Below are 26510 nucleotides of genomic sequence, written 5' to 3'. Positions count from 1 at the left end.
TTTATATTTTTTCTTTAAAAAAATTTTTTAACATCTTTAATGGAGTATAATTGCTTTACAATGGTGTGTTAGCTTCTGCTGTAGGGCAAAGTGAATCAGCTATATATACACATATATCCCCATATCTCCTCCCTCTTGTGTCTCCCTCTCACCCTCCCTATCCCATCTCTCTAGGTGGTCACAAAGCACCGAGCTGATCTCCCTGTGCTGTGTGGCTACTTCCCACTAGCTATCTATTCAATATTTGGTAGTGTATACATGTCCATGCCACTCTCTCACTTCGTCCCAGCTTACCCTTCCCCCTTCCCGTGTCCTCAAGTCCATTCTCTACGTCTGCATCTTTGTTCCTGTCCTGCCCCTAGGTTCTTCAGAACCTTTTTTTTTTTTTAGATTCCATATACATGTGTTAGCATACGGTATTTGTTTTCCTCTTTCTGACTTACTTCACTCTGTGTGACAGACTCTAGGTCCATCCACCTCACTACAAATAACTCAATTTCATTTCTTTTTATAGCTGAGTAATATTCCATTGTATATATGTGACACATCTTCTTTATCCATTCATCTGTGAATGGACACTTAGTTTGCTTCCATGTCCTGGCTATTGTAAATAGTGATGCAATGAACATTGTGGTACATGACTCTTTTTGAATTACGGTTTTCTCAGGGTATATGCCCAGTAGTGGGATTGCTGGGTCATATGGTAGTTCTATTTTTAGTTTTTTAAGGAACCTCCATACTGTTTTCCATAGTGGTTGTATCAATTTACATTCCCACCAACAGTGCAAGAGGGTTCCCTTTTCTCCACACGTTCTCCAGCATTTATTGTTTGTAGATTTTCAGAATGGCCATCATCAAAGAGTCTTTAGCTCAACATGATCTTCCTAACATTGTTCCTTCACTGGTCATCCCATTTCTTTTCCCTTTATATCCCCTGCTCTTATGGATCTGAGGATCATGAAATACTATCATGAGGGCAGGTAGGATATGCCCTCACAGTAGAGCTAATTACTGTCTCTTCAGCACTAAAACTACCAATGAGAACAGGGCAGAGAGGAATCTCTGCAGTCTAGACTGGAACTCACAATGGTTAGAAATGACCTTGCCACTTGTGAAGGCCATGGCCCAAGATGGAAGTATCCCAGGCAGGCTCAGCCTTTCCAGTGATCTGAGGGACCCACTCTGTGTTTTGTCTTTCTCACTCACAGATCCAAAGCACACAGTCTCTCCCAGGGGATGGCTAGAAGCATTACTCACTTATTTTCCACATCCTGGATGGTGTCAAGCAGAGGCAGATTTCTGGTTTCAGGTTGGAAAGGGACAACAAGACTCGCAATAATGGGACATACTCCATAGATGATCCAGGGCAGAGTGGGTAGATACACCACCAGGGTCATCAAGAGGGGAGCCAGTGCTGACCCACACCTACTAGCCATTACATCTAATCCCAAAGCTTTTGCCCTGAAAGATAAACAAGGATACATAATAATCCAGTAAAAATCCACACGGGTAACTCATGATCTATTATTTTGATGTGATTATGGAACACACTAAAACACAATTATTACCTATGTGGGCTTTACGAAACACTGGTTTTTGTGATTCGCTCTGTGATTTTCTAGCTGTCTTGGACAGGGTCAAAATGTGTTAAGACGCATTTTCATCATTTTAATAAAAACAGATGTACTGAAGTACTGCTTAGCACAGTACACGGCACCAGGTCAGCTTTTCTGATAAACTGTGGTGATAATTGTTCTTTAGTATATTGTTACTATTACAAATAATTGCTTTATAATTAACATTTCTTATTATGTTATTCCACAATAAGCATCAATTAGCTGGGAAAGTCCTATTTTTTGGCCCTGGAGGGATATTCAAAGTTCTTGGTTTTTGATTTTTCATTTTCTATTCTAGTAGTACAGTTTACAGCTATTAGATGATAAACAATAAAAAGTCACTTTTTAGAAAATCCGTATCCAAAGCCAACCTCAAGTACACAGTAATTAAGGTTAAATCCACTTTTTTTGTTTGTTTTTATTTTCTAATATGTTTGGTGCTTTATATTTCTGTTTTACACTCATAACTGGAACTTACAAATGGGCAACTACTACCTTATTATTAGTGGAATTAGAACATTTTCCTGGTCCCTTTCCTAAACCACAAATTATATTAAACTACTGGACACTATATATCAATCTTTACTCAGGCTTTGGAAGGATATAAAAAATCCTTATACCTGAGGAGAGTGGGGATGAGTTCATTACAGTGGACAGAATAACTGGTGATAGAAGCGGCACCACAGCTGATTCCCACACTTGCCAAAGTCACACACAGGGTCTGCATTTCTAGAGAGAGGAAGACCAGTGAGATTAAGAACGCTGTGTTAAAGGAATCAGCCACCACCAACTTTATTCAGGACAAACAACTCTACAGGTTATTTGTATGTTTGAAATAGATTGTAGAAAATATCACAGTAGCAGGATCATGGAGTCTTATCAACTGAGAAAGATAAAGTTATCAACATAGGTTGTAAAATGTACATTAAAATATCTCGGTTAATTGTAGCAAATCTCTCTGTATATCTGAGATTTGCCAGAGAAGAAGAAGAAAAGGTGAGTGTGGCAGAAATGTGCTTTTAGTTATTCTGTCCAGTACTTGCTCTATGCTTATTATAGAAGGTAGGACTGGCACGTGGACAATTACTGTGTCTAAGCCTCAGCTTTAACCTTGAGGACTTTACAATTAAAGGGCAGAATTTAAAGTGACCAGTCATCCTGGTTTTCCTGGGAATTAGGAGGTTTTAGCGATGTGAGATTTTCATTAATAAAACCTGGAAAGTCCCAGACAAACCTCAGTGAGTCAGTCAACCTCGTGTAGATACAGAATTGCCATGGGGTGAGTATGGCCCAAGAGAGTAATAGAGGGACAGGGCTTTTCTGTCAGGGGACAGGCTGAAGAGAAGCTGAGTCTACATCAATGTTAGACATGAGGAACCAGGAACGGAAACTTCTATTTGGAAAAAAAGAATTGGGGACCACTAAAAAAAATTTCAGAGGAACAGTTTTCTGCACAGTATAAAAAGAAATCTAATTATAGCTTTATAATATTGGAAAGAACTCTCGTGTAAGGGAGTAAGCCTGCATCATTAAGGATATTCTAAAGAGCAGAGTCCGCCCATCTGTAATGCTGTGAAGCATATTCTTGCATTGGGAGATGGTGAAGCATAGCGCTCACTAAGGTTCTACTAATCATATCACTTTTCTATTAACTTGTAAAGTAATCTAACAGGGAATGGACAAGGATTTTTTTTAATACCTATTTTAATTAATTTATTTATTTTTGGCTGTGTTGGGTCTTCGTTTCTGTGCGAGGGCTTTCTCTAGTTGTGGCAAGCGGGGGCCACTCTTCATCGCGGTGCGCGGGTCTCTCACTATCGCAGCCTCTCTTGTTGCGGAGCACAGGCTCCAGACATGCAGGCTCAGTAGTTGTGGCTCACGGGCCTAGCTGCTCCGCGGCATGTGGAATTTCCCAGACCAGGGCTCGAACCCATGTCCCCTGCATTGGCAGGCAGATTCTCAACCACTGCGCCACCAGGGAAGCCCCGGACAAGGATTTTAATCTGCTTAAATTCTATTCCAACTGTTCACTCCTTCATTCCTTGAAAAAGGGGGATTTTTTTCATTTCCTGGGAGACTCTCATGAGCAAGAGCTGCAGTCATGGTGACTTAACACCACATTCATATGTGGGTATGTAGAGACGGGGAAGTGACTAGTCATCAAAGCTGGTAATGAAGAACCCAAACAGAGGGAGTGACCATGCTGTGTCCTCACCTGGGGGATCATTGCAAGGCCTCACTCCTCCACACTTGTTATTTGAAGTGTGAATGGACAAAAGGCAGGTAAACAATTGCTGTCTTAGAGAAATAACCTGGGATAAATTGTACCAGTTTAAGACACTTCACAATGTGATGAGATGAACATATGCCTGATTTGCCCCTCGCTGACCTTTAGTTCTTTTCCCAAAAAATTTCTAGCAGAATTTCTCATAAACCATCAGATTGGTTTGGGGGGAATACTTAGCACATAACTGGTACCTCTTTTTTTTTTTTTTTTTTTTTGCGGTACGCGGGCCTCTCACTGTTGTGGCCTCTCCCGCTACAGAGCACGGGCTCCGGACGCGCAGGCTCAGCGGCCATGGCTCACGGGCCCAGCCGCTCCGCAACATGTGGGATCTTCCCGGACCGGGGCATGAACCCGTGTCCCCTGCAGCGGCAGGCAGACTCTCAACCACTGCGCCACCAGGGAAGTCCCTGGTACCTCTTTTTAAACCTGACTTCAGACAAGTGTGACCAATACAATCCCTGAAGGGTGGGAAAAAGACACTTTTTTCCCCAAAGTCCAGTCTTCTCTCACCTTGGGGCACAAACGTGTTGGTCAAAATGGAAAGTCCCACCAGGAACATGAAAAGCATCTGGGTTGGTCGACGGCCCATATAATTCAATACTAGAAGTGCAAGACATCGGGCTAAGGCAGTGAGAACGCCAAAGATTACCTGGAACAGGAAAATATTGCTCCCAAAGTGCTGTAGGTTGATAAAGATGCCAAAAACGGGTATTGTGCTTGCAAATCTGTAGTGAACAAAAGAGGAAAGACACAAGCTGTAAGATTTAGAGCCAACATGTTGCAGTCGATTGTTATATTGACACAGGTAGCCAATGACCAATGTTTGACAATTAAGGTGTAGTCTGATTTGTATAACACTTCCTTTTAGGGTGATAAAGTTACCATTAAAATAACAAGGAAAACGATATTCCTTTTGTCCTTCTTTTTTGAGTCCCTAAGCATAGAGTTAGCAGTGACGGGAAAACATAACCTGACTCAATCACCGAACTGGATGGTATAGAGAATTTGAATATACAAGCATTAAAACTTAAAATTTAGGGAAATCATTTCTTTTTGAGAGTTGTCTGTATGCTGTGAGTCCTCCCTCTATTCCGCCAACCCCAATACTGTAAAGCATTTCCCTTTCCTCAACTAGTGACTGGAACTGCAAAGAAACTACCTGTGTCCCTTGACTGGGAGCATAGTGTCCTGGTTTCAAACACAGTTCTGGGAAATTTAAAGTTCATAACAGAGTTCTTGGGGCTAAAAGAAAATGTAAGAATTCAGGAAAGCAAACATGTACCAACTGTACCATCAGAAATGGAATCAAAGATTCCCACTGAGGATCTACCTTTTACCCAAAGAGCATCTAAGGGAAAGGAGTCCACATAAAAGATCTATTTCACCCAGAGAGAGACAGATTTAGGTATTGCCATAGGAGAAACCATCACACTAAATAGACATTTCTCCAAAGAAGATATACAGACTGCCAACAAATACATGAAAGGATGCTCAACATCATTAATCATTAGAGAAATGCAAATCAAAACTGCAATGAGATATCACCTCACACTGGTCAGAATGGCCATCATCAAAAAATCTACAAACAATAAATGCTGGAGAGGATGTGGAGAAAAGGGAACCCTCTTGCACTGTTGGTGGGAATGTATACTGATACAGCCACTATGGAGAACAGTATGGACGTTCCTTAGAAAACTACAAATAGAACTACCATACGACCCAGCAATCCCACTACTGGGCATATACCCTGAGAAAATCATAATTCAAAAATAGTCGGGGATTCCCTGGTGGCGCAGTGGTTGAGAGTCCGCCTGCCGATGCAGGGGACACAGGTTCGTGCCCCAGTCCGGGAAGATCCCACACGCTGCGGAGCGGCTGGGCCTGTGAGCCATGGCCGCTGAGCCTGCGCGTCTGGAGCCTGTGCTCCGCAACGGGAGAGGCCACAACAGTGAGAGGCCTGCGTACCGCAAAAAAAAAAAAAAAAAAAAAATAATGTACCAAAACGTTCACTGCAGGTCTATTTACAATAGCCAGGACATGGAAGCAACCTAAGTGTCCATCAACAGATGAATGGATAAAAATGTGGCACATATACACAATGGAATATTACTCAGCCATAAAAAGGAACAAAACTGAGTTATTTGTAGTGAGGTGGATGGATCTAGAGACTGTCATACAGAGTGAAGTAAGTCAGAAAGAGAGAAACAAATACCGTATGCTAACACATATATATGGAATGTAAAAAAAAGAAAAAAAAAGGTCAGAAGAACCTAGGGGCAAGACGGGAATAAAGATGCAGACCTACTAGAGAGTGGACTTGAGGATACGGGGAGGGGGAAGGGTAAGCTGGGACAAAGTGAGAGGGTGGCATGGACATATATACACCACCAAATGTAAAATAGATAACTAGTGGGAAGCAGTCGCATAGCACAGGGAGATCAGCTCGGTGCTTTGTGACCACCTAGAGGGGTGGGATAGGGAGGGTGGGAGGGAGCGAGATGCAAGAGGGAAGAGATATGGGGACATATGTATATGTACAACTGATTCACTTTGTTATAAAGCAGAAACTAACACACCATTGTAAAGCAATTATACTCCAATAAAGATGTTTAAAAAGAAACCATCACAGAACACAGCAATTGCAAACAGATCTTTTCTTATCATTGTAGGTACTTTTTCCTTCCACTGTGATTATCTAGAATTCAGAAACGTAAGTCTGTGTCCTAGTGGATGTGAAAAGGTCAAAAAGCACAATGGAATTAAATGAATAAGCAGTCTACTAGGATATGTCCGGGAAAGATAAATTACACTATTCAATAGTCACTTTCTTAAGCTTGGCAGTGGGTGTTTATCGTCCTGTGTGCCTTTTGTCCATGTGTGTGAATCTTCAAAAATTCAGAATTTAAAATTTCTCCTCCTGACGATACCAAAGTAAATACTTATGTCCCCTCAAGAGATAATGAGCAAGACTTTAACAGAAGCCCTTGTGCTAACACACAAAAAACTGTATCCAAATTGGAAACAAATAAAAGTCCATCGATATTGAAGTACATAAAGAAATTGTAGTGTATTCATCCAATGGAGACTAAAGCACTGGGGAGGAGAACAACCTACTGTCACGTGCAACAGAATGGATGAATCTTCATGAATGAGCATGAGGAGAGACGGCCTGTCACAGAACCCTTCCATCATTTATATTATGTGAAGGTCAAGGTCAGGCAACACTCATCTGCAGTGAAGGAGATCAGAACCACTGTTAAGTTTTATTTGGCACAGGAGAGGGCGATGAGCAGAGAACAGTGTCGGGCAAAGGTGTGGAGGTGAATATTGCTGAACCAGAGAGTTGAGGGGAAGTCTTGGGGAATTAGGATTCTCTATCTTGATCTGTATGTTGGCTACCTTTTTACATACTGACATATTCATTGATTTGTAGATATTTCTGACCTCTTCATGTTTCTGTTTGCAACGTTTGCTTCAATTAAAATTGAAAGAAAAATGCAGAAAATTAAGTGCCCAAATCTGTACCGTGATGGAAGTTCTCAACATCCATCTCCAGAGAAAAGACTGATAGTGTGATACGACCTAACTAAATTTTCATCATATAAGCAGTTCCATGTGAGTGTTATTTGGTGTGATTTCCTCATTTTTTCTCCAAATCAGCACCTCCCTCTCACAGCACTGTTAAAACCTATGAAATACATAGATTCATGTCCCCACTCTTTGAATGTTGTCATGCACTGCATGGCGCCCACCTCACAAAGAGCAGGAGACAGATCCTCTTACGCAGGTTGGGTGTACGGAACAAGTCAAATACAGTGGTTTGGGTCTGTGCGGCCTCCAGCTCCTCCTGCATGGTCGCTCTCAAACCCTTCAAGAACGACAAACGTGTCATTTGCCAACACAGTGCCAGGTACTGTGATGAGCACTGGCACCCGATAGGAGAGGAGAGATGTGTTCCCTTTCTTTATAACGTAACATATTACACATGCAATCACAGGAGTGAACATGGTATGAAGAAGGATGCAGGGAGTTAAGGGAGACTCCAGGAAATTAAATGGCAACAATGATATTTTGAAAATGAGGCCGCAGAGGTGGGTAGGGCACCCAGGAGAGTACATAGGGTTTAGAGTCAGATCAGGAATTGAGCTATAGGAAGAAGCTCTGTACAGTGCTCACAGCTTCTTTTCTATGAGATGGCCATGAAAGACCAGGGAATTTGCATTCTCGACTAGCTGCCCTTGTTAGAAAAGCAGTTTGTCTATAATAAGGAGAAGGCACGTGTCAATTTGTATCTTCTCTCCAACCCAATAACCACCTTCCCCTTCCTGCTCACCTCCATGTTCAGGGCTGCTTCAGCATTCTTTATTCCATTTCTGTGAGCAACTTTTTTAAGTTCCTTTAAGCCCTCATCTGGTTTATTGGTGATAATCAGCCACCGAGCAGATTCCACCAGCCACCTGTTGAGAGACGGGCCCACTAGTGCAGGCAGCTATCTCTCGCTTATTCGTCCTGCGGTTAATTACAACATCTGCTTTTTGCCTTCCATCCAATATCCACCACCAATTGAAGTGGTGGCTATTAGATGGAAGGCAAAAAATGTACTACATGCATAGGATCACAGACTTTGTTTTCAAATTGCCTCTCTGCTTATTCACCAGGAGATTTTCCAAGAGGCTTATGAAGCTTAAGTTTGAGAGTCCCTCACTTGCATAATTCCCTTCCAAAGCTTAGCATGAGATCTGGCAAATTTGTGCCGTAGTATATATTCTATATATAGTATATATAATGTATATTATATATATATTATTATATATAGTGTATATAATGTATATTATATATATTATTATATATAGTGTATATAATGTATATTATATATAGTATATATAATGTATATTATTATATATAGTATATATAATGTATATTATATATATATTATTATATATAGTGTATATAATGTATATTATTTTGACAAAAGAAGTCCCCAAATTATGTAAACTTTTAGGCCAACAAATATTGTGAATACTCCTGCCACTACCAGAAGTGTCGGTAACTAACTACATAAATGAGTCACTTATTTACATCTGCTTTAGTTTTCTTATAACTAAATGGAAACAATAAGCACATCTTCTTTGTTATGAGAAAAGAATGACTTAGCAGATGAGTCTGACATGGATTACACTCTTCTTTCTCTCTGTACTCATCTCACTATAGTAATCCTGTAGTCATCTTTCTGCGATCTACTAAAGCTAATTCTCCCTAGAGTGGTTTTAAGTGTAGGGATGGAATTATCCATAAATAAATATTTGTTAAAATTATTTAAGGGAAGAGGGAGTGTTGAACACGTAATGTAAGTCGTCCAATCTGCATGTCATTTTCACTTCTGGAGAAATTCTGTTGCTATTTTGTTAAATTGCTCTATGAATAAGTTTTCTGCCTCTTCCTTTATCCAATTTCATCTGCAACATAGAAGATCATGGAAAACTTTATTGTACCTTATTCATTCCAAAGCCAAAAAATTGAAGGTATATCTTCAAGTCTATAAGAAAAATAATACTGGAATAACTCAATGACCACAATACTGGGTAAGACTTAGGAAGCAAAATGGCAGAAAATACCTTGAGCTCCCTGGAAGGAAGATCACTGTTACTCCCTATTCTACTTCTCAAATCTCAAATTGATCAGAGTGAACAAATGAGAAATGCTGGTTTATGTCAAAACAACAGGAAATGGTCCAGGGAATAAGAAAATCAGTATATCCCAATTCAATATGCATTTTCATCCTAGGTTCCCTTAAGTGGAGTGAGAGAGAGGCTCATACCTTGAGGAGAAAAAGAAGACAAAGAATGGTATAGACACCACCAGCTGCAGGGTATGCCAGTCTCGAAAGACAAAAGCCAGTCCTCCCAGCATTATCTGTCCAATACTAATGGCACAGGTTATCAGTGTTATTACCATGGCTTTTGACTGGGACCTTGTCCACTCTACAACTGAAAGAAAACCCAAATGAGATATTAATGTTACATAAGGGTGAAATTTCAAGGTTAAATTCAAGGCTTGCAAAATCAAGAAAATCAAAACTGTTGACTTACTGAGCATCCAGTTATTTGTTATGATGACCACAGCAGAACAACCTGACCAGAAGCGTAGTGAGCAGTAAATGAGGAAGGTGGGAGCAAAGGCTGCACAGGTCCCAGAGACGGCGAGCTGGAGCGAACACCATCTGAGAATCAACTTTCTTCCAAACCTAAGAAACAGAGAGGCAGGTTAGATTATGGGAGCAATGATAATTTGTGGTAAAAAAAAAATTAAGAAAACAAAGCATACATTGAAATTTAGACAATGTTTTAGCAAGTGATTCTTTGTACCTGAAACTTTGAGTAAACAAGAGCTAAATCAACAACGGAAATCGCTTCATATTAACACTCTGGTTTACAGACTAACATTACTAAAACTTCATCATCCAATCCCCAGGAGGACTCTGACAGGAAGTGATACCATACGAAAGAAACTACAATGTTGGAAATTGGAATATACCATGAGCATTCATTGTACTACCATATGTATTTACCATAGTGGAGAGTCTGTATAGTGAGCTAAAAGTGTACTTTGGTCTCTAGCACCAGACAGGTGAAGATGCAACTGATACAAATGATCAGTGAAGCAATGCATCAAAGTTGTTGAAGATTTATGTAAGAGTCACTCTTTGTTGAATCTGTATTTATAAACCTCAAGTAATGTGCTTTCCTAGAATAGAATATAGGAGCGCCATAACCCAGACAGTGACTATTGTATCAACCTCTCACAGGAAAGAATTATGTAAAATGGAGAATGAAGGGAAAAAGAATGTGAAAGACAAATAAGGAAAAGTGAATTTTGTCTTTCATTGGGCATCAAGAGAAGAGGGTCTTAGTAGAGACATCGTGGACTAAACGAGATGTGGTAATGTAAATATAAGCCCATTGTCTGAAATAAAAACAGACAGACAGTGTTTGGTATTAGGAATTCCTCTGCAATATTTTAAAATAGAATCAAATAATTTCCCCCCAAACAGAAAATGCGATACATAAGAACAAACACAACACCAAATAATCATGTTCATAATCACTATCATCATCAAGAAAATAATTTAGAAAACAAAAAATGAAATGGTAGATGGAAAGAAAATTCCAAAACAATCACATCAAACTAATTGCTAATGACCTAAACACTCCATCGAATGATAGAGATTACCAGAGTGAGTTAAAAAACAGATGTACTAGGCTTCCCTGGTGGCGCACTGGTTGAGAGTCTGCCTGCCGATGCAGGGGACACGGGTTCGTGCCCCGGTCCGGGAAGATCCCACGTCCCGCGGAACGGCTGGGCCCGTGAGCCATGGCCGCTGAGCCTGCGTGTCCGGAGCCTGTGCTCCACAATGGGAGAGACCACAACAGTGAGAGGCCCGTGTACCGCAAAAAAAAAAAAAAAATTTCATTCTTTTACATGTAGCTGTACAGTTTTCCCAGCACTTCTTATTGAAGATGCTGTCTTTTCTGCATTGTATATTCTTGCCTCCTTTATCAAATATAAGGTGGCCATATGTGCATGGGTTTATCTCTGGGCTTTCTATCCTATTTCATTTATCTATATTTCTGTTTTTGTGCCAGTACCATACTGTCCTGTTTAGTGTAGCTTTGTAGTATAGTTTGAAGCCAGGCAGCATGATTCCTCCAGCTCCGTTTTTCTTCTCAAGATTGCTTTGGTGATTTGGGATCTTTTGTGTTTCCATACAAATTGTGAAATTTTTTGTTCTAGTTCAGTGAAAAATACCATTGGTAGTTTGATAGGGATTGCATTGAATCTGTAGATTGCTTTGCGTAGTATAGTCATTTTCACAATGTTGATTCTTCCAATCCAAGAAAGTGATATATCTCTCCATCTGTTTGTATCATCTTTAATTTCTTTCATCAGTGTCTTATAGTTTTCTGCATACAGGTCTATTGTCTCCGTAGGTAGGTTTATTCCTAGGTATTTTATTCTTTTTGTTGCAATGGTAAATAGTAGTTTTTCCTTAATTTCTCTTTCAGACTTTTCATCATTAGTGTATAGGAATGCAAGAGATTTCTGTGCATTAATTTTGTATCCTGCTACTTTACCAAATTCATTGATTGGCTCTGGTAGTTTTCTGGTAGCATCTTTAGGATTTTCTATGTATAGTATCAGGTCATCTGCAAACAGTGAGTTTGCTTCTTCTTTTCCGATTTGGATTCCTTTTATTTCTTTGTCGTCTCTGATTGCTGTGGCTAAAACTGCCAAAACTATGTTGAATAATAGTGGTGAGAGTGAGCATCCTTGTCTTGTTCCTGATTTTAGGGGAAATGGTTTCAGTTTTTCACCATTGAGAATGATGTTGGCTGTGGGTTTTTCATATATGACCTTTATTATGTTGAGATAAGTTCCCTCCCTGCTTACTTTCTGGAGGTTTTTTTAAATCATAAATCAGTGTTGAATTTTGTCAAAAGCTTTTTCTGCATCTATTGAGATGATCATATGGTTTTTCTCTTTCAATTTGTTAATATGGTGTATCACATTGATTGATTTGCATATATTGAAGAATCCTTACATCCTGGGGTAAACCCCACTTGATCATGGTGTATGGTCCTTTTAATGTTCTGTTGGATTCTGCTTGCTAATATTTTGTTGAGGATTTTTGCATGTTTGTTCATCAGTGATATTGGCCTGTAGTGGTCTTTCTTTGTGACATCTTTGTCTGGTTTTGGTATCAGGGTGATTGTGACCTCGTTGAATAAGTTTGGGAGTGTTCCCCTCTTTGCTATATTTTGGAAGATTTTGAGAGGGATACGTGTTAGCTCTTCTCTAAATGTTTGATAGAATTCACCTGTGAACCCATCTTGTCATGGGCTTTTATTTGTTGGAAGATTTTAAATCACAGTTTCAATTTCAGTGCTCGTCATTGGTCTGTTTATATTTTCTATTTCTTCCTGGTTCAGTCTCTGAAGGTTGTGCTTTTCTAAGAATTTTTCTATTTCTTCCAGGTTTTTCATTTTATTGGCATATGGTTTCTTGTAGTGATAAAAAAAAGTGATGTACTTTTATACTGCCCACTGTAGTACTTAAAATATTGTCAGTTGAAAGATGGACCTAGAGTCTGTCGTACAGAGTGAAGTAAGTCAGAATGAGAAAAAAAAATACCGTACGCTAACACACTTATATGGAAACTAAAAAAACAAAAAACGGTACTGATGAACCTAGTGGCAGGGCAGGAATAAAGATGCAAACGTAGAGAAAGGACTTGAGTACACAGACGGGTGAAGGGAAAGCTGGGACGAAGCGAGAGAGTAGCATTGACATATATACACTACCAAATGTAAAATGGATGGCTAGTGGGAAGCTGCTGCATAGCACGGGGAGATCAGCTCGATGCTTTGTGAGGACCTAGAGGGGTGGGATAGGGAGGGTGGGAGGGAGGGGATATGGGGTTATATGTATACATATAGCTGATTCAACCTTTTATACAGCAGAAACTAACACAACATTGTAAAGCAATTATACTCCAATAAAGAGGTAAAAAACTGTAAATTGACAGAAAAAGATATAGAATTAAAATAATAATAATAATGTGGGAGTCTTTATATTAATATAAAATAAAATAAATTTCAAAACAAAATACATTTCCAGAAAAGATAATGCTGGAAATGTCAAATGTACCTTAACTTAAAAAAAGTTTGAAATACATGAAACAATATTGACAGAATTAGACACATAATTCACAATGATATTTGGAGATATGTTTGAATGTTTTTAATGTCATATGATAGATACAATACTTGTCATTTTAATCTTTTTTAGATGTACAAACCTGTGATTAATTACATTCGTCATGTTGTGCTACCATCATTGTCTTTTTTTCTGAGACATTTACGTCAACACAAAGAGAAATTCTATCACCATCAAGCAGTAATTTCCCATTCATTCCTGCCCTCTTATTCTTCTGATATCACTAATTTACTTTCTGTCTCCCTTAATTTGCCTATTCTAGATATATTTCATATAAGTGGATGCCTACAACATTTGTTCTTTTGTGTCGGGTTTATTTCATTTAGCATAATTTTTTCAAGGTTCATTCATGTTGTACCATGTACCAGAACTTCATTCTTTTTTGCTGTATTTGATATACAGCTGTCTAAGTCCCTGTGTTTAGAGTATACACCTAGGAGTGGAATTGCTGGTTCAGATGGCAATTACATGTTTAGATTTTTGAGGATCTGTCAAACTGCTTTCCACAGTGGTTTCACCAATTTATATTCCCACCATCAATGGACAAGAGTTTCAATTTCTCCACATGCTCACCAACATTTGAAATTTCTAATTTTTTTGAAGTACTGTTGATTTACAATATTATATTAGTTTCTGGTGTACAGCACAGTGATTCAGTATTTTTGCAGATTATATTCCATTATAAGTTATTATAAGATAATGGATATAATTCCCTGTGCTTTAAAATATATCCTTGTTGCTCTTCTGTTCTATGCACAATAGTCTTAACTATCTCTTAATACCATACCTCTAATATCTTCCTCCCCACTTTCTGTCCCCTTTTGTAACCACTAGTTTGTTTTCTGTATCTGTAAGCCTGTTTTTTTTTTTTTTGCATACATTCATTGGTATTATTTTTTAAGATTCCACATATAAGTGATGTTATAGAGTATTTGTCTTTCTCTCTCTGACTTATTTCACTAGCACAATATTTTCTAGGTCCATCCACATTGCTGCAAGAATTTCATTTTTATCATGGCTGAGTAATATTCCATTTTAAATATATACTACATCTTCTTTATTAGTCTGTTAATTGCTCCCATGTCTCAGCTATTATAAATAGTGCTGCTATGAATATTGGGGTGCATGTATCTTTTTGAATTAGTGTTTTCAGTTTTTTCTAGATATTATCCCAGGAATGGAATTGCTGGGTCATATGGTAGCTCTATTTTTAGTTTTTTGAGAACCTTCCATACTGTCTTCCACAGGGGTTGCATCAATTTACATTCTCACCAATAGTGTACAAGAGTTCCCTTTTGTCCACATTCTCACCAATATTTGTTATTTGTATTCTTGTTGATAGCCATTTTGACAGGTATGAGGTGATATCGCATTGTCTTTTTAATTAACATTTCTCTAATGATTAAAGATGTTGAGCATCTGTTCATGTGCCTATTGATCATCTGTATGTATTCTTTGGAGAAATGTCTATTTAGATCTTCCTATTTTTTTATCTAGTTGTTTGGTTTTTTTGATGTTGGTGTGTATGAGTTATTTACATGTTTGGATATTAACCCCTTATCAGTCATATCATTTGCAAATATTTTCTCCCATTCAGCAGGTTGTCATTTCATTTTGTTGATGATTTCCTTTACTGTGTGAAAGCTGTTAAGTTTAATTTTGTCCCAACTGTTTATTTTTGGGTTTATTTCCTTTACTTTAGGAGACAGATCCAATAAAAACATTGCTTTGATTTATGTCAGAGTGTTCCACATATACTTACTTCTAGAAGTTTTATGGTTTCTAGTCGTACATTTAGATCTTTAATCCATTTTCTTTTTTTATTTAAGTGTATATGGTTTTAGAGAATGTTCTAATTTCCTTCTTTTACATGAAGCTGTCCAGTTTTCTGAGCACCACTTATTGAAGTGACTGTCTTTCCTCCATTCTATATTCTTGCTTCCTTTGTTGATCATAAGTGTATGGGTTTATTTCTTGGCTCTCTATTCTGGTCCATTGATCTATATGTCTGTTCTTGTGCCAGTACCACATTGTTTTGATTACTGTAGTTTTGTAGTATACTCTGAAGTCAGGGATCATGATTCCTCCAGCTCCGTTCTTTCTCAAGATCATTTTGGCTATTGATGGCCTTTTCTGATTCCATTCAAAATTTTAAACTATTTGCTCTAATTCTGTGAAAAATGTTCTTGGTATTTTTATAGGGATTACTTTGAATCTGTAGATTCCCTTGGGCAGTATGGTCATTTTAACATTAATTCTTCCAGTCCATGAACACAGCATATCTTTGCATCTGTTTGTGTCCTCTTCAATTTCTTTCATCAGTGTCTTGTAGTTTTCCAAGAACAGGTCTTTCATCTCCTTAGGTAGGTTTATTCCTAGGTATTTTATTCTTTTTGATTGATTGGAAATTGAATTTTGTGTTTGATTTCTCTTTCCGATAGTTTTTTGTTAGTGTATAGAAATGCAACAGATTTCTGTATGTTAATTTTGTATCCTGCAACATTGGTGAATTCATTGGTGAGCTCTGGTAGTTTTCTGGTGGCATCATCGGATTTTCTATGAATAGTATGACATCTGCAAACAATGGCAGTTTTTAAAAAAAATTGTTTTCTTTCATTTCTTTTTATTGTATTTGCATGGTTAGGACTTCCAATACTATTTTGAATAAATGTGGCAAGAATGAGCACACTTTTCTTGTTCCTGAACTTATAAGAAATGCTTTCAGTTTTTCATCAGTTATTATGATGTTAGCTATGTGCTTGTCATATATGGCTATTATGATGTTGAGGTATCTTTCTTCTATGCCCACCTTCTGAAGATTTTTTACTGTAAATGAATGTTGAATTTTATCAAAATCTTTTTCTCCATCTATTTAGATGACCATATTGTTTTTCTTAATTCTTCAGTTTCTTAATGTGGTGTATCACATTGATTTGTTTGCAGAAACTGAAAAATACTTTCATCCATGCAATAAAGCACACTTGATTATTGTGTATGATCCTTCTGATATATTGCTGGATTCAGTTTCCTAATAACAACATGTTATCCAGGATTTTTGCAACTATGTTCTTCAGTGATATTTGCCTCTAATTCCTTTTTTTGTGACAGCTTTGTCTGGTTTTGGTGTCAGGGTGATGATGGCCTCATAGAATATGTTCAGAAGTGCTCCTTCCTCTGAAATTTTTTGGAATAGTTTGAGAAGTATAGATGTTTTTGTTTTTTATTTTATTTTATTGAGGTATAGTTGTTTTACAATGTAGTGTTAATTTATGCTGTACAGCAAAGTGATTAGTCATATATATACATGACTATATATATGAATATATATATATTCATTCTTTTTCATATTCTTGTCTTTTTTTGTTTATTACAGGACATTGAATATAGTTCCCTGTGCTATACTGTAGGAACTTGTTTGTCCATTCAGTATATAATAGTTTGGATCTGCTAATCCCAAACTCCCAATCTATCCCTCCCCCACCACTCCTGCTTGGCAACCACAAGTCTGTTCTCTGTATCTATGAATCTGTTTCTGTTTTGTAGATAAGTTCTTTTGCATCTTATTCTAGATTCCATATATAAGTGCTATCATATGCTGTTTGTCTTTCTCTTTCTGACTTACTACACTTAGTATGATAATCTCTAGGTCCATCCAAATTGCTGCAAATGGCATTATTTCATTCTTTTTTGTGGCTTAGTAGTATTCCACTGTATATATGTACCACTGTATATATTTACCTTCTTTAGAGAAGGATAGATATTAACTGTTCTCTACATGTTTGGTAGAATTCCCCTTTGAAGCCATTTGACCCTGGACTTTTGTTTGCAGGAAGTTTTTAAATTAAAGATTCTATCTCACTTCTACTGATCAGTCTGTTCAAATTGTCTGTTTCTTCTTGACTCAGTATTGGCAGGCTGCATGCTTTTAGAAATGTGTTAATTTCTTCTAGGTTGTCCAATATTTAGATGTACAACTAGTCATAGTATTCTTTTATGATTTTTTTGTTTCTCTGTGGTATCAGTTGTTATTTCCCCTCTTTCATTTCTTATATTGTTTATTTGGGTCCTCTCTCTTTTCTTCTTAGTGAGCCTGGCTACAGGTTTATCAATTTTGTTTATATTTTCAAAAAACCAACTCTTGGTTCCATTGATCTTTTCTATTCTTTTAATCTATATTTATTTATTTTCTTTCTGAACTTTATTACTTCCTTCCTTCTAGTGACTTGTGTTTTGTTTGTCTTTCTTTTTCTAATTACGTTTAGGTGATTTATTTGAGAATTTTCTTGTTTTGGGGGGAAGACCTGTATTGCTATAAACTTCCCTCCTAGAACTGCTTTTGATGCATCTCACAGTTTATGGAAAGTGTGCTTCATTTTCACTTGTCTCAGGGTATATTCTGATTTCCTCTTTGATTTTGTCATTGACCCAGTGGTTTCTTAGTAGCATGTTATTTAGTCTCCACATGTTTGTTGTTTTCCCATTTTTCTTCCTGTGGTTGATTTCTGGATTCATACTGCTGTGGTAGGAAAAAATGTTTTATATTATTTCTATCTTAAATTTGTTGAGACTTGTTTTGTGGTCCAATATGTGATCTATCCTGGAGAACATTCCATGTGCACTTGAAGAGAATGTGTATTCTGATTTTGGGGGGAGGGGGATGTACTGTCCTGTAGATATCAACCAAGTCCAACTGGTCTATTGTGTCTTTAAGACCACTTTTGCCTTACTGATTTTCTGTCTGGATGATCTGTCCACTGATGTCAGTGGAATGTTAAATTTTCCTACTATTATTGTATTATTGTCAATTTCTCGCTTTATGTTTGCTAGTGTTTGCTTTATATATTTAGGTGTTCCTCTATTGAGTGCATATATGTTAGCTAGTGTAATATCCTGTTCTTGTATTTATCCGTGTATTATTATATAAAGCCTTCTTTGTCTTTTTTTGTAGGCTTTGTTACAAAATCTATTATGTTTCATATGAGTACTGCTACTTCTGATTTCTTGTCGTTTCCCTTTGAAATATCTTTTTCTATCCCTTCACTTTCAGACTCACTCTCAAGTTGTCTCATGTGGGCAGCATACTGAATGTCTTGGTTTCTTTTCCCAATTAGCTACTCTATATCTTTTGATTGGAGCAGTTAGTTAATTGATATTTAAAGTAATTATTGATAGTGGTGTACTTTTGCAATTTTATTACATATTTTCTGGTTGTTTTTATAGATCTGCTTTCTTCATTTTATCTTCTTTTAGTTCCTACTATTGTGATTTGATAATTTTCTTTTTTAAATATTTTTCTTAATTTTTATTGGAGTATAGTTGATGTACAATGTTGTGTTGGTTTCAGGTGTACACACTGCTATATATAAAATGATGATTTTCTTTAGTAGTGGCTTGGCTTTCTCTCTTTTTGATTTTTTTATATTCTTTTTATAAATTTATTTATTATTTATTTTTGGCTGCGTTGGGTATTCCTTGTTGCACACAGGCTTTCTCTAGTTGCAGCGAGCAGGGGCTGCTCTTCCTTGCACTGCACGGGTTTCTCATCGCGGTGGCTTCTCTTGTTGCGGAGCATGGGCTCCAGTCATGTGGGCTTCAGTAGTTGTGGTGCATGGGCTTAGTTGGTCCGTGGCATGTGGGATCTTCCCCAACCGGGGCTCGAACCTGTGTCCGCTGCCTTGGCAGATGGATTCTTAACCACTGTGCCACCAGGGAAGCCCTAAAAATATTTATTTATTTATTTATTTATTTGGTTGCACCCTGTCAGTTGCGGCAGACGGGTTCCTTAGTTGTGGCATGCATGTGGGATCTAGCTCCCTGACCAGGGATTGAACCCAGGCCCCCTGCACTGGGAGCATGGAATCTTAACCACTGCACCATCAGGGAAGTCCTGATTTTTGTGTATTTACTATAGGCTTCTGATTTATTTTTACCATGGGGTTCGTGTATGTTGACTCATAATTATACCCACTTGTTTTAAACTGGCTGTTAATTTAAGTTCAAACACATTCTAAGACATACACATTTTTATTCCCCTCCCCCACATTCCCCTCCCCCACATTTGTGGTTTTGATGTCATATTTTACATATTCATGTTTATCTCTTAACTGTTTATCTCATAGTAGTTATGGTTGTTTTTACAATTTTTTGACTTTTAATGTACAACTGGCACACTTAGTGATCTTAAATTCTTTCTATATATTTGTGTTTCCTAATGGGATTTTCCCTTTCTTATAGATCCTTACTTCTTTTCTATTTGGAGAAGAATATTCAACATTTCTTTTACGATATGTTTATTATTGATTAATTCTTTCAGTTTTGCTTTTCTAAGAAGTTCTTTATTTCTCTTTCTATCCTAAATGGTACTCTTGCTTGGTAGAGTATCCTGGGTTGCTGTTTTTTTCCTTTCAGCACTTTGAATATGTCATGGCACTCCATTCTGGCTTGCAAATTTTCTGCAGAAAAATCAGTTGATAGCCTTATGGGAATTCTCTTGTATATAACTCATTGTTTTTCTCTTGCTGCCTTTAGAATCCTTTCTTTATCTTTCACTTTTATCATTTTAATTACGATATATCTTGTTGTGGGTCTGTTTGGTTTAATCTTTTCTAGGACCCTCTGTGCTTCCTGTGCCTGGATATCTGTTTCTTTCTCCAGGTTTGGGAAATTTTCAGACATAATTTCCTTATATCTATTTTCAATCTACTTATCTTTCTCTTCTCCCTCTGGAACCCCAATAATGCAAATGTTGTCATGCTTCATGTTATCTCAGAGATCTTGTAGATTGTGATCATTTTTTTTTTTATGTGTCCGGAGCCTGTGCTCTGCAACGGGAGAGGCCACAACAGTGAGAGGCCCGCGTACCGCAAAAAAAAAAAAAAAAAAAAAAAAGACAGTTGGCTGTAAATGTATGGGTTTATTTCTGAACTCTCAGTTCTATTACATTTGTCTGTATGTCAATCCTTATACCAGTACCATAACATTTGGTAGCTGTAGCTTTATTGTAGTTCTGAAACCGAGATGCATGAGTCCCCTGAATTTACTCTTCTTTTTCAAAATTGTTTGGCTATTTGGAGCCCTGATTTCATATGAATATAAGTTTCAGCTTTTCTGTTTCTAGAAAAACATTACATTGGAGTTTTGATTGTGATTTCATTGAAACTGTAGCTGCATTAAATATGATTGACTTCATTGATAATATTAGGTCTTCCTACCTCATTAACATGGGATACTTTCCATTTATTTAGGTCTTCTCTAATTTCTTTCAACAACGCTGTATAGTTTTCAATGTGCAAGTCTTTCACATCCTAGGTTAAATTTATTTCTAAGTATTTTATTCCTTTAGAAGATGATGTATGGGTAATAAATTTCCTAATTTCTTTTCAAATTGTTCACTTTGAAAAACAACTGATTTTTGTGTGTTCGTTTTGTACTCTGCAACTTTCTTAAATTCGTTTATTAGTTCTAATGAATTTCTTGGGCATTCTCTATATCTATATGATCATGTCATCTATATATATATATATATATAATTATATTATTATTCTTCCTTTTTACTTTGGGTAAATTTTATTTCTCTTTCTCTCTAATTGCTCTACATAGGTTTACAGTATGATGTCAAATGGCAGCAGTGAAAGCAGACCTCTTTATCTTTCTCCTTACCTTAGTGTGAAAGTTAATATTCTTTCACCATTGACTATAGTGATAGTTGTAGCTTTATTCCTAAACACCCTTTAAAATATTGAGGAAGTTACATTTAATTCCTATATTATTTTCACCAAGAAAATTGTTTGATTTTATAAAATGTCTCCTAAGCATCAGTTGACATTATATAGGTTTTTTTCCTTCATTGTATTGATGTGGTATATTATATTGGATGATTATCTTATGATGAACCACTTTGCATTTCTGTGATAAATCCTATTTTTTTACAGTATATAAACATTTTAATATGAAGTTGGATTCAGTTTGCTTGCATTTTGTTGAATATTTTTAGGTCTATATTCAGAGGGGATATGGCTCTGTAATTTTCGTTTTTCTGAAGTCATTATCTAGCTTTGATATCATAAGAACACTGGTCTTATAGTATAAGTTAGGAAGTTTTCCTACTCTTCTGCTTTATGGAAGAGTTCAAGAAGTATTGGCATTGGATTTGAGATAGTGGAGTAAAAGGACTTGCACTCACTCCCTCTTGCAAGAGCACTGGAATCACAACTAACTGCTGAACAATCATCAACAGGGATACACTGAAACTCATCAAAAAATATACCTCACATCCAAAGACAAAGGAGAAGCTGCAATGAGATGGTAGGAGGGGCACAATCACAATAAAATCAAATCCCATAACCACAGGGTGCATGACTCGCAAACTGGAGAACAATTATACCACAGAAGTCCGTGCACTGGAGTGAAGGTTCTGAGCCCCAGGTCAGGCGTCCCAACTTGGGGCTCTGGCAATGGGAGAGGAATGCTCAGAGAATCAAACTTTGAAGGCTAGCAGGATTTGATTGCAGGACTTTGACAGGACTTGGGGAAACAGAGACTCCACTCTTGGAGGGCACACACAAAGTAGTGTGCACATCAGGACCCAGGAGGAAGGAACTATGACCCCATAGGAAATTGAACCAGACATACCTGCTAGTGTTGGAGGGTCTCCTGCAGAGGACAGGGCTGTGGCTTACAGTGGGGACAAGGACACTGGCAGCAGAAATTCTGGGAAATACTCCTTGGCATGAGCCCTCCCAGTGTCTGCCATTAGCCCCACCAAAGAGCCTGTAGCCTCCAATGCTATGTCATCACAGGCCAAACAACCAACAGGGAGGGGACTCAGCCCCACTGATCAGCAGACAAGCAGATTAAAGTTTTACTGAGCTCTGCCCAAAAGAGCAACATGCAGCTCTACCCACACTAGCCCCTACCATCGGGAAGCTTCCACAAGCCTCTTAGATAGCCTCATCCACTAGAGGGCAGACAGCAGAAGCAAGAAGAACTAAAATCCTGCATCATGTAGAAGGAAAACCACATTCACAGAAGAACAGACAAAATGAAAATGCAGAGGGCTACGTACCAGATGAAGGAACAAGGTAAAACCCCTGAAAAACAATTAAATGAAGTGGAGATAGGCAACCTTCCAGAAAAAGGATTCAAAATAATGATAGTGAAGATGATCCAGGACCTCAGAAAAAGAATGGAGGCAAAGATCGAGAAGATGTAAGAAATGTTTAACAAAGACCTAGAAGAATTAAAGGACAAACACCTAGAAGAATTAAAGAACAAACAAACAGAGATGAACAATACAATAACTGAAATGAAAAAAATACACTAGAAGGAATCAATAGCAGAATAACTGAGGCAGAAGGACGGACAAGTGACCTGGAAGATAGAATGGTGGAAATCACTGCCATGGAAAGAATAAAGAAAAAAGAATGAAAAGAAATGAAGAGAGCCTAAGAGACATCTGGGACAACATTAATAAACCAGCATTCACATTATAGGGGTCCCCAAAGGAGAAGAGAAAAAGAAAGGACACAAGAAAATATTTGAAGAGATTATAGTTGAAAACTTCCCTAACATGGGAAAGGAAATAGTCACCCAAGTCCAGGAAGCACTTGGATGATTGTTCATCCAAGCCAGAGACTCCCAGGCAGAATAAACCCAAGGAGAAACATGCCAAGACACACAGTAATCAAATCGAAAAAATTAAAGACAAAGAAAAATTATTGAAAGCAACAAGGGAAAAATGACAAATAACATACAAGGGAACTCCTATAAGGTAGTGGCTGATTTCTTAGCAGAAAATCTACAAGGCAGAAGGGAGTGGCATGATATATTTAAAGTGATGAAAGGGAAGAACCTACAACTAAGATTACTCTAGCCAGCAAGGATCTCATTCAGATTCAACAGAGTAATCGAAAGGTTTACAGACAAACGAAAACTAAAAGAACTCAGCACAGCCAAACCAGCTCTACAACAAATGTGAAAGGAACTTCTTTAAGTGGGAAACACAAGAGAAGAAACGGACCTACAAAAACAAAACCAAAATAATTTTTAACATGGTAATAGGAACATACATACTGATAATTACTTTCATTGCGAATGGATTAAATGCTCCAGCCAAAAGACACAGGCTGCCTGAATGGATACATAAAGAAGACCCATATATATGCTGTCTATAAGAGACCCACTTCAGACCTAGGGACACATACAGTCTGAAAGTGAGGGGATGGAAAAAGTTATTCCATGCAAATGGAAATCAAAAGAAAACTGGGGTAGCAATACTCATATCAGACATAATACTCTTTAAAATAAAGAATGTTATAAGAAACAAGGAAGGACACTACTTAATGGTCACGAGAGTAATCCAACAAGAAGTTATAACAAGTATAAATATATATGCATCCAACTTAGGAGCACCTCAATACATAAGGCAAATGCTAACTGCTATAAAAGAGGAAATCTACAGTAACACAATAATAGTTGGGGACTTTAACACCTCACATAAAACAAAGGACAGATCATCCAAACAGAAAATTAATAAGGAAACAAAGGCTTTAAATGACACAATAGACCAGATAGATTTCACTGATATCTATAGGACATTTCATCCGAAAACAACAGATTTCACTTTCTTCTCAGGTGCACACGGAACATTCTCCAGGTGAGATGACATCTTGGGTCACAAATCAGGCTTCAGTAAATTTAAGAAAGTTGAAATCATATCAAGCATCTTTCTAACCAAAACTCTATGAAATTAGAAATAAATTGCAGGGGGAATAAAGTAAAATACACAAACACATGGAGGGTAAACCATACGTTACTAAATAACTAAGAGATCACTGAAGAAATCAAAGAGGAAATCAAAAAATACCTAGAGACAAATTACAAAGAAAACACGATGATCCGAAACCTATGGGAAGCAGCAAAAGCAGTTCTAAGAGGGAAGTTTATAGCAAATATAATCCTACCTCAAGAAACAAGAAAAGTCTCAGATAAACAATCTAACCTTACACCTAAAGGAACTAGAGAAAGAACAAACAAAACCCAAAGTTAGTAGAAGGAAAGAAATCATAAAGATCAGAGCAGAAATAAATGAAATAGAAACAAAGAAAACAATAGCAAAGATCAATAAAACTAAAAGCTGGTTCTGTGAGAAGATAAACAAAATTGATAAATATTTAGCCAGACTCATCAAGAAAAAGAGGCAGAGGACGCAAATCAATAAAATTACAAATGAAAAAGGAGAAGTTACAACAGACACTGCAGATATACATAGCATCCTAAGAAACTACAACAATCAATTCTATGCCAATAAACTGGACAACCAGGAAGAAATGGACTAATTCTTAGAAAGGTATGACCTTCCAAGACTGAACCAGGAAGAAATAGGAAATATAAACAGGTAAACACTACAAAAAAAGAAAATTGCAGACCAATATCACTGATGAATATAGATGCAAAAATCCTCAACAGAATACTTGCAAACAGAATCCAACAACACATTAAAAGCATCATAGACCATGATCAAGTGGGATTCATCCCAGTGATGCAAGTATTCTTCAATATACACAAATAAATCAGTGTGATTCACCGTATTAACAAATTGAAAAATAAAAACCATATGATCATCTCAATAGATGCAGAAAAAGCTTTTGACAAAATTCAACAACAATTTATGATAAAAACTCTCCAGAAACTGGGCATAGAGGGAACCTATCTCAACATAATAAAGGCCATATGTGACAAACCCATAGCAAACATCATTCTCAATGGTGAAAAATTGAAAGCATTTCCTCTAAGACCAGGAACAAGATAAGGATGTGTACCCTCGCCACTATTATTCAACATAGTTTTGGAAGTCCTAGCCATGACAATCAGAGAAGAAAAAGAAATAAAAGAATACAAATTGGAAAAGAAGAAGTAAAACTGTCACTGTTTGCAGTTGACATGATACTATACATAGAGAATCCTAAGATGCTACCAGAAAACTACTAGAGCTAATCAATGAATTTGGTAAAATTGCAGGATACAAAATTAATGCACAGAAATCTCTTGCATTCGTATACACTAATAATGAAAGATCAGAAAGAGAAATTAAGGAAACAATCCCATTCACCTCTGCAAAAATAAGGATAAAATACCTAGGAATAAACCTAGCTAAGGAGGTAAAAGACATGTACTCAGGAAACTGTAGGACACTGATGAAAGAAATCAAAGATGATACAGATGGAGAGATATACCATGTTCTTGCAATGGAATAACCACTATTGTGAAAATGACAATACTACCCAAAGCAATCTACAGATTCAAATTACCAACAGAATTCTTTACAGAACCAGAACAAAAAAATCTTAAAATTTGTATGGAGACACAAAGGCCCCATATAGCCAAAGCAATCTTCAGGGAAAAAAACAGAGCCAGAGGAATAATACTCCCTGGCCTCAGACTATACTACAAAGCTACAGTAATTATGACAATTTAGTACTGGCACAAAAACAGAAATATAGATAAATGGTACAGGATAGAAAGCCCAGAGATAAACTCACACACATATGGTCAACTAATCTATGACAAAGGAGGCAAGGATATACAATGGAGAAAAGACACACTCCTCAATAAGTGATGCTGGGAAAACTGGACAGCTTCATGTAAAATGCTGAAATTAGAACACTCCCTAACACCATACACACACACACAAAAAAAACTCAAAATGGATTAAAGACTTAAATGTAACACCAGACACTATAAAACTCTTACAGGAAAACATAGGAAGAACACTGTTTGACATAAATCACAGCAAGATCTTTTTTGACCCACATCCTAGAGTAATGGAAATAAAA

At 37.2% G+C, this 26510-nt stretch overlaps 1 protein-coding gene across 1 annotated transcript in view; it reads right to left on the bottom strand.

The window, feature by feature from the left end:
* The window catches only part of LOC101331356 (solute carrier family 22 member 10-like), a 38828-nt gene that overhangs the window by 956 nt on the left and 11362 nt on the right, over positions 1 to 26510 (bottom strand). The window contains exons 3-9 of the mRNA XM_019932616.1: positions 9993 to 10147; positions 9722 to 9890; positions 8237 to 8360; positions 7656 to 7771; positions 4414 to 4628; positions 2237 to 2345; positions 1258 to 1461 (exon numbers count right to left, since the gene is read on the bottom strand). Of these exons, the coding sequence (XP_019788175.1) occupies positions 1258 to 1461; positions 2237 to 2345; positions 4414 to 4628; positions 7656 to 7771; positions 8237 to 8360; positions 9722 to 9890; positions 9993 to 10147 (1092 nt within the window). The remainder of the gene's footprint in view (positions 1 to 1257; positions 1462 to 2236; positions 2346 to 4413; positions 4629 to 7655; positions 7772 to 8236; positions 8361 to 9721; positions 9891 to 9992; positions 10148 to 26510) is intronic.

This window comes from Tursiops truncatus, chromosome 8, assembly GCF_011762595.2.
Source record: "Tursiops truncatus isolate mTurTru1 chromosome 8, mTurTru1.mat.Y, whole genome shotgun sequence".
NCBI classification, from domain to species: Eukaryota; Metazoa; Chordata; class Mammalia; order Artiodactyla; family Delphinidae; genus Tursiops; species Tursiops truncatus.
Note: the sequence above shows the minus strand (reverse complement) of the source record. Positions and strands in the feature narration are given on the sequence as shown.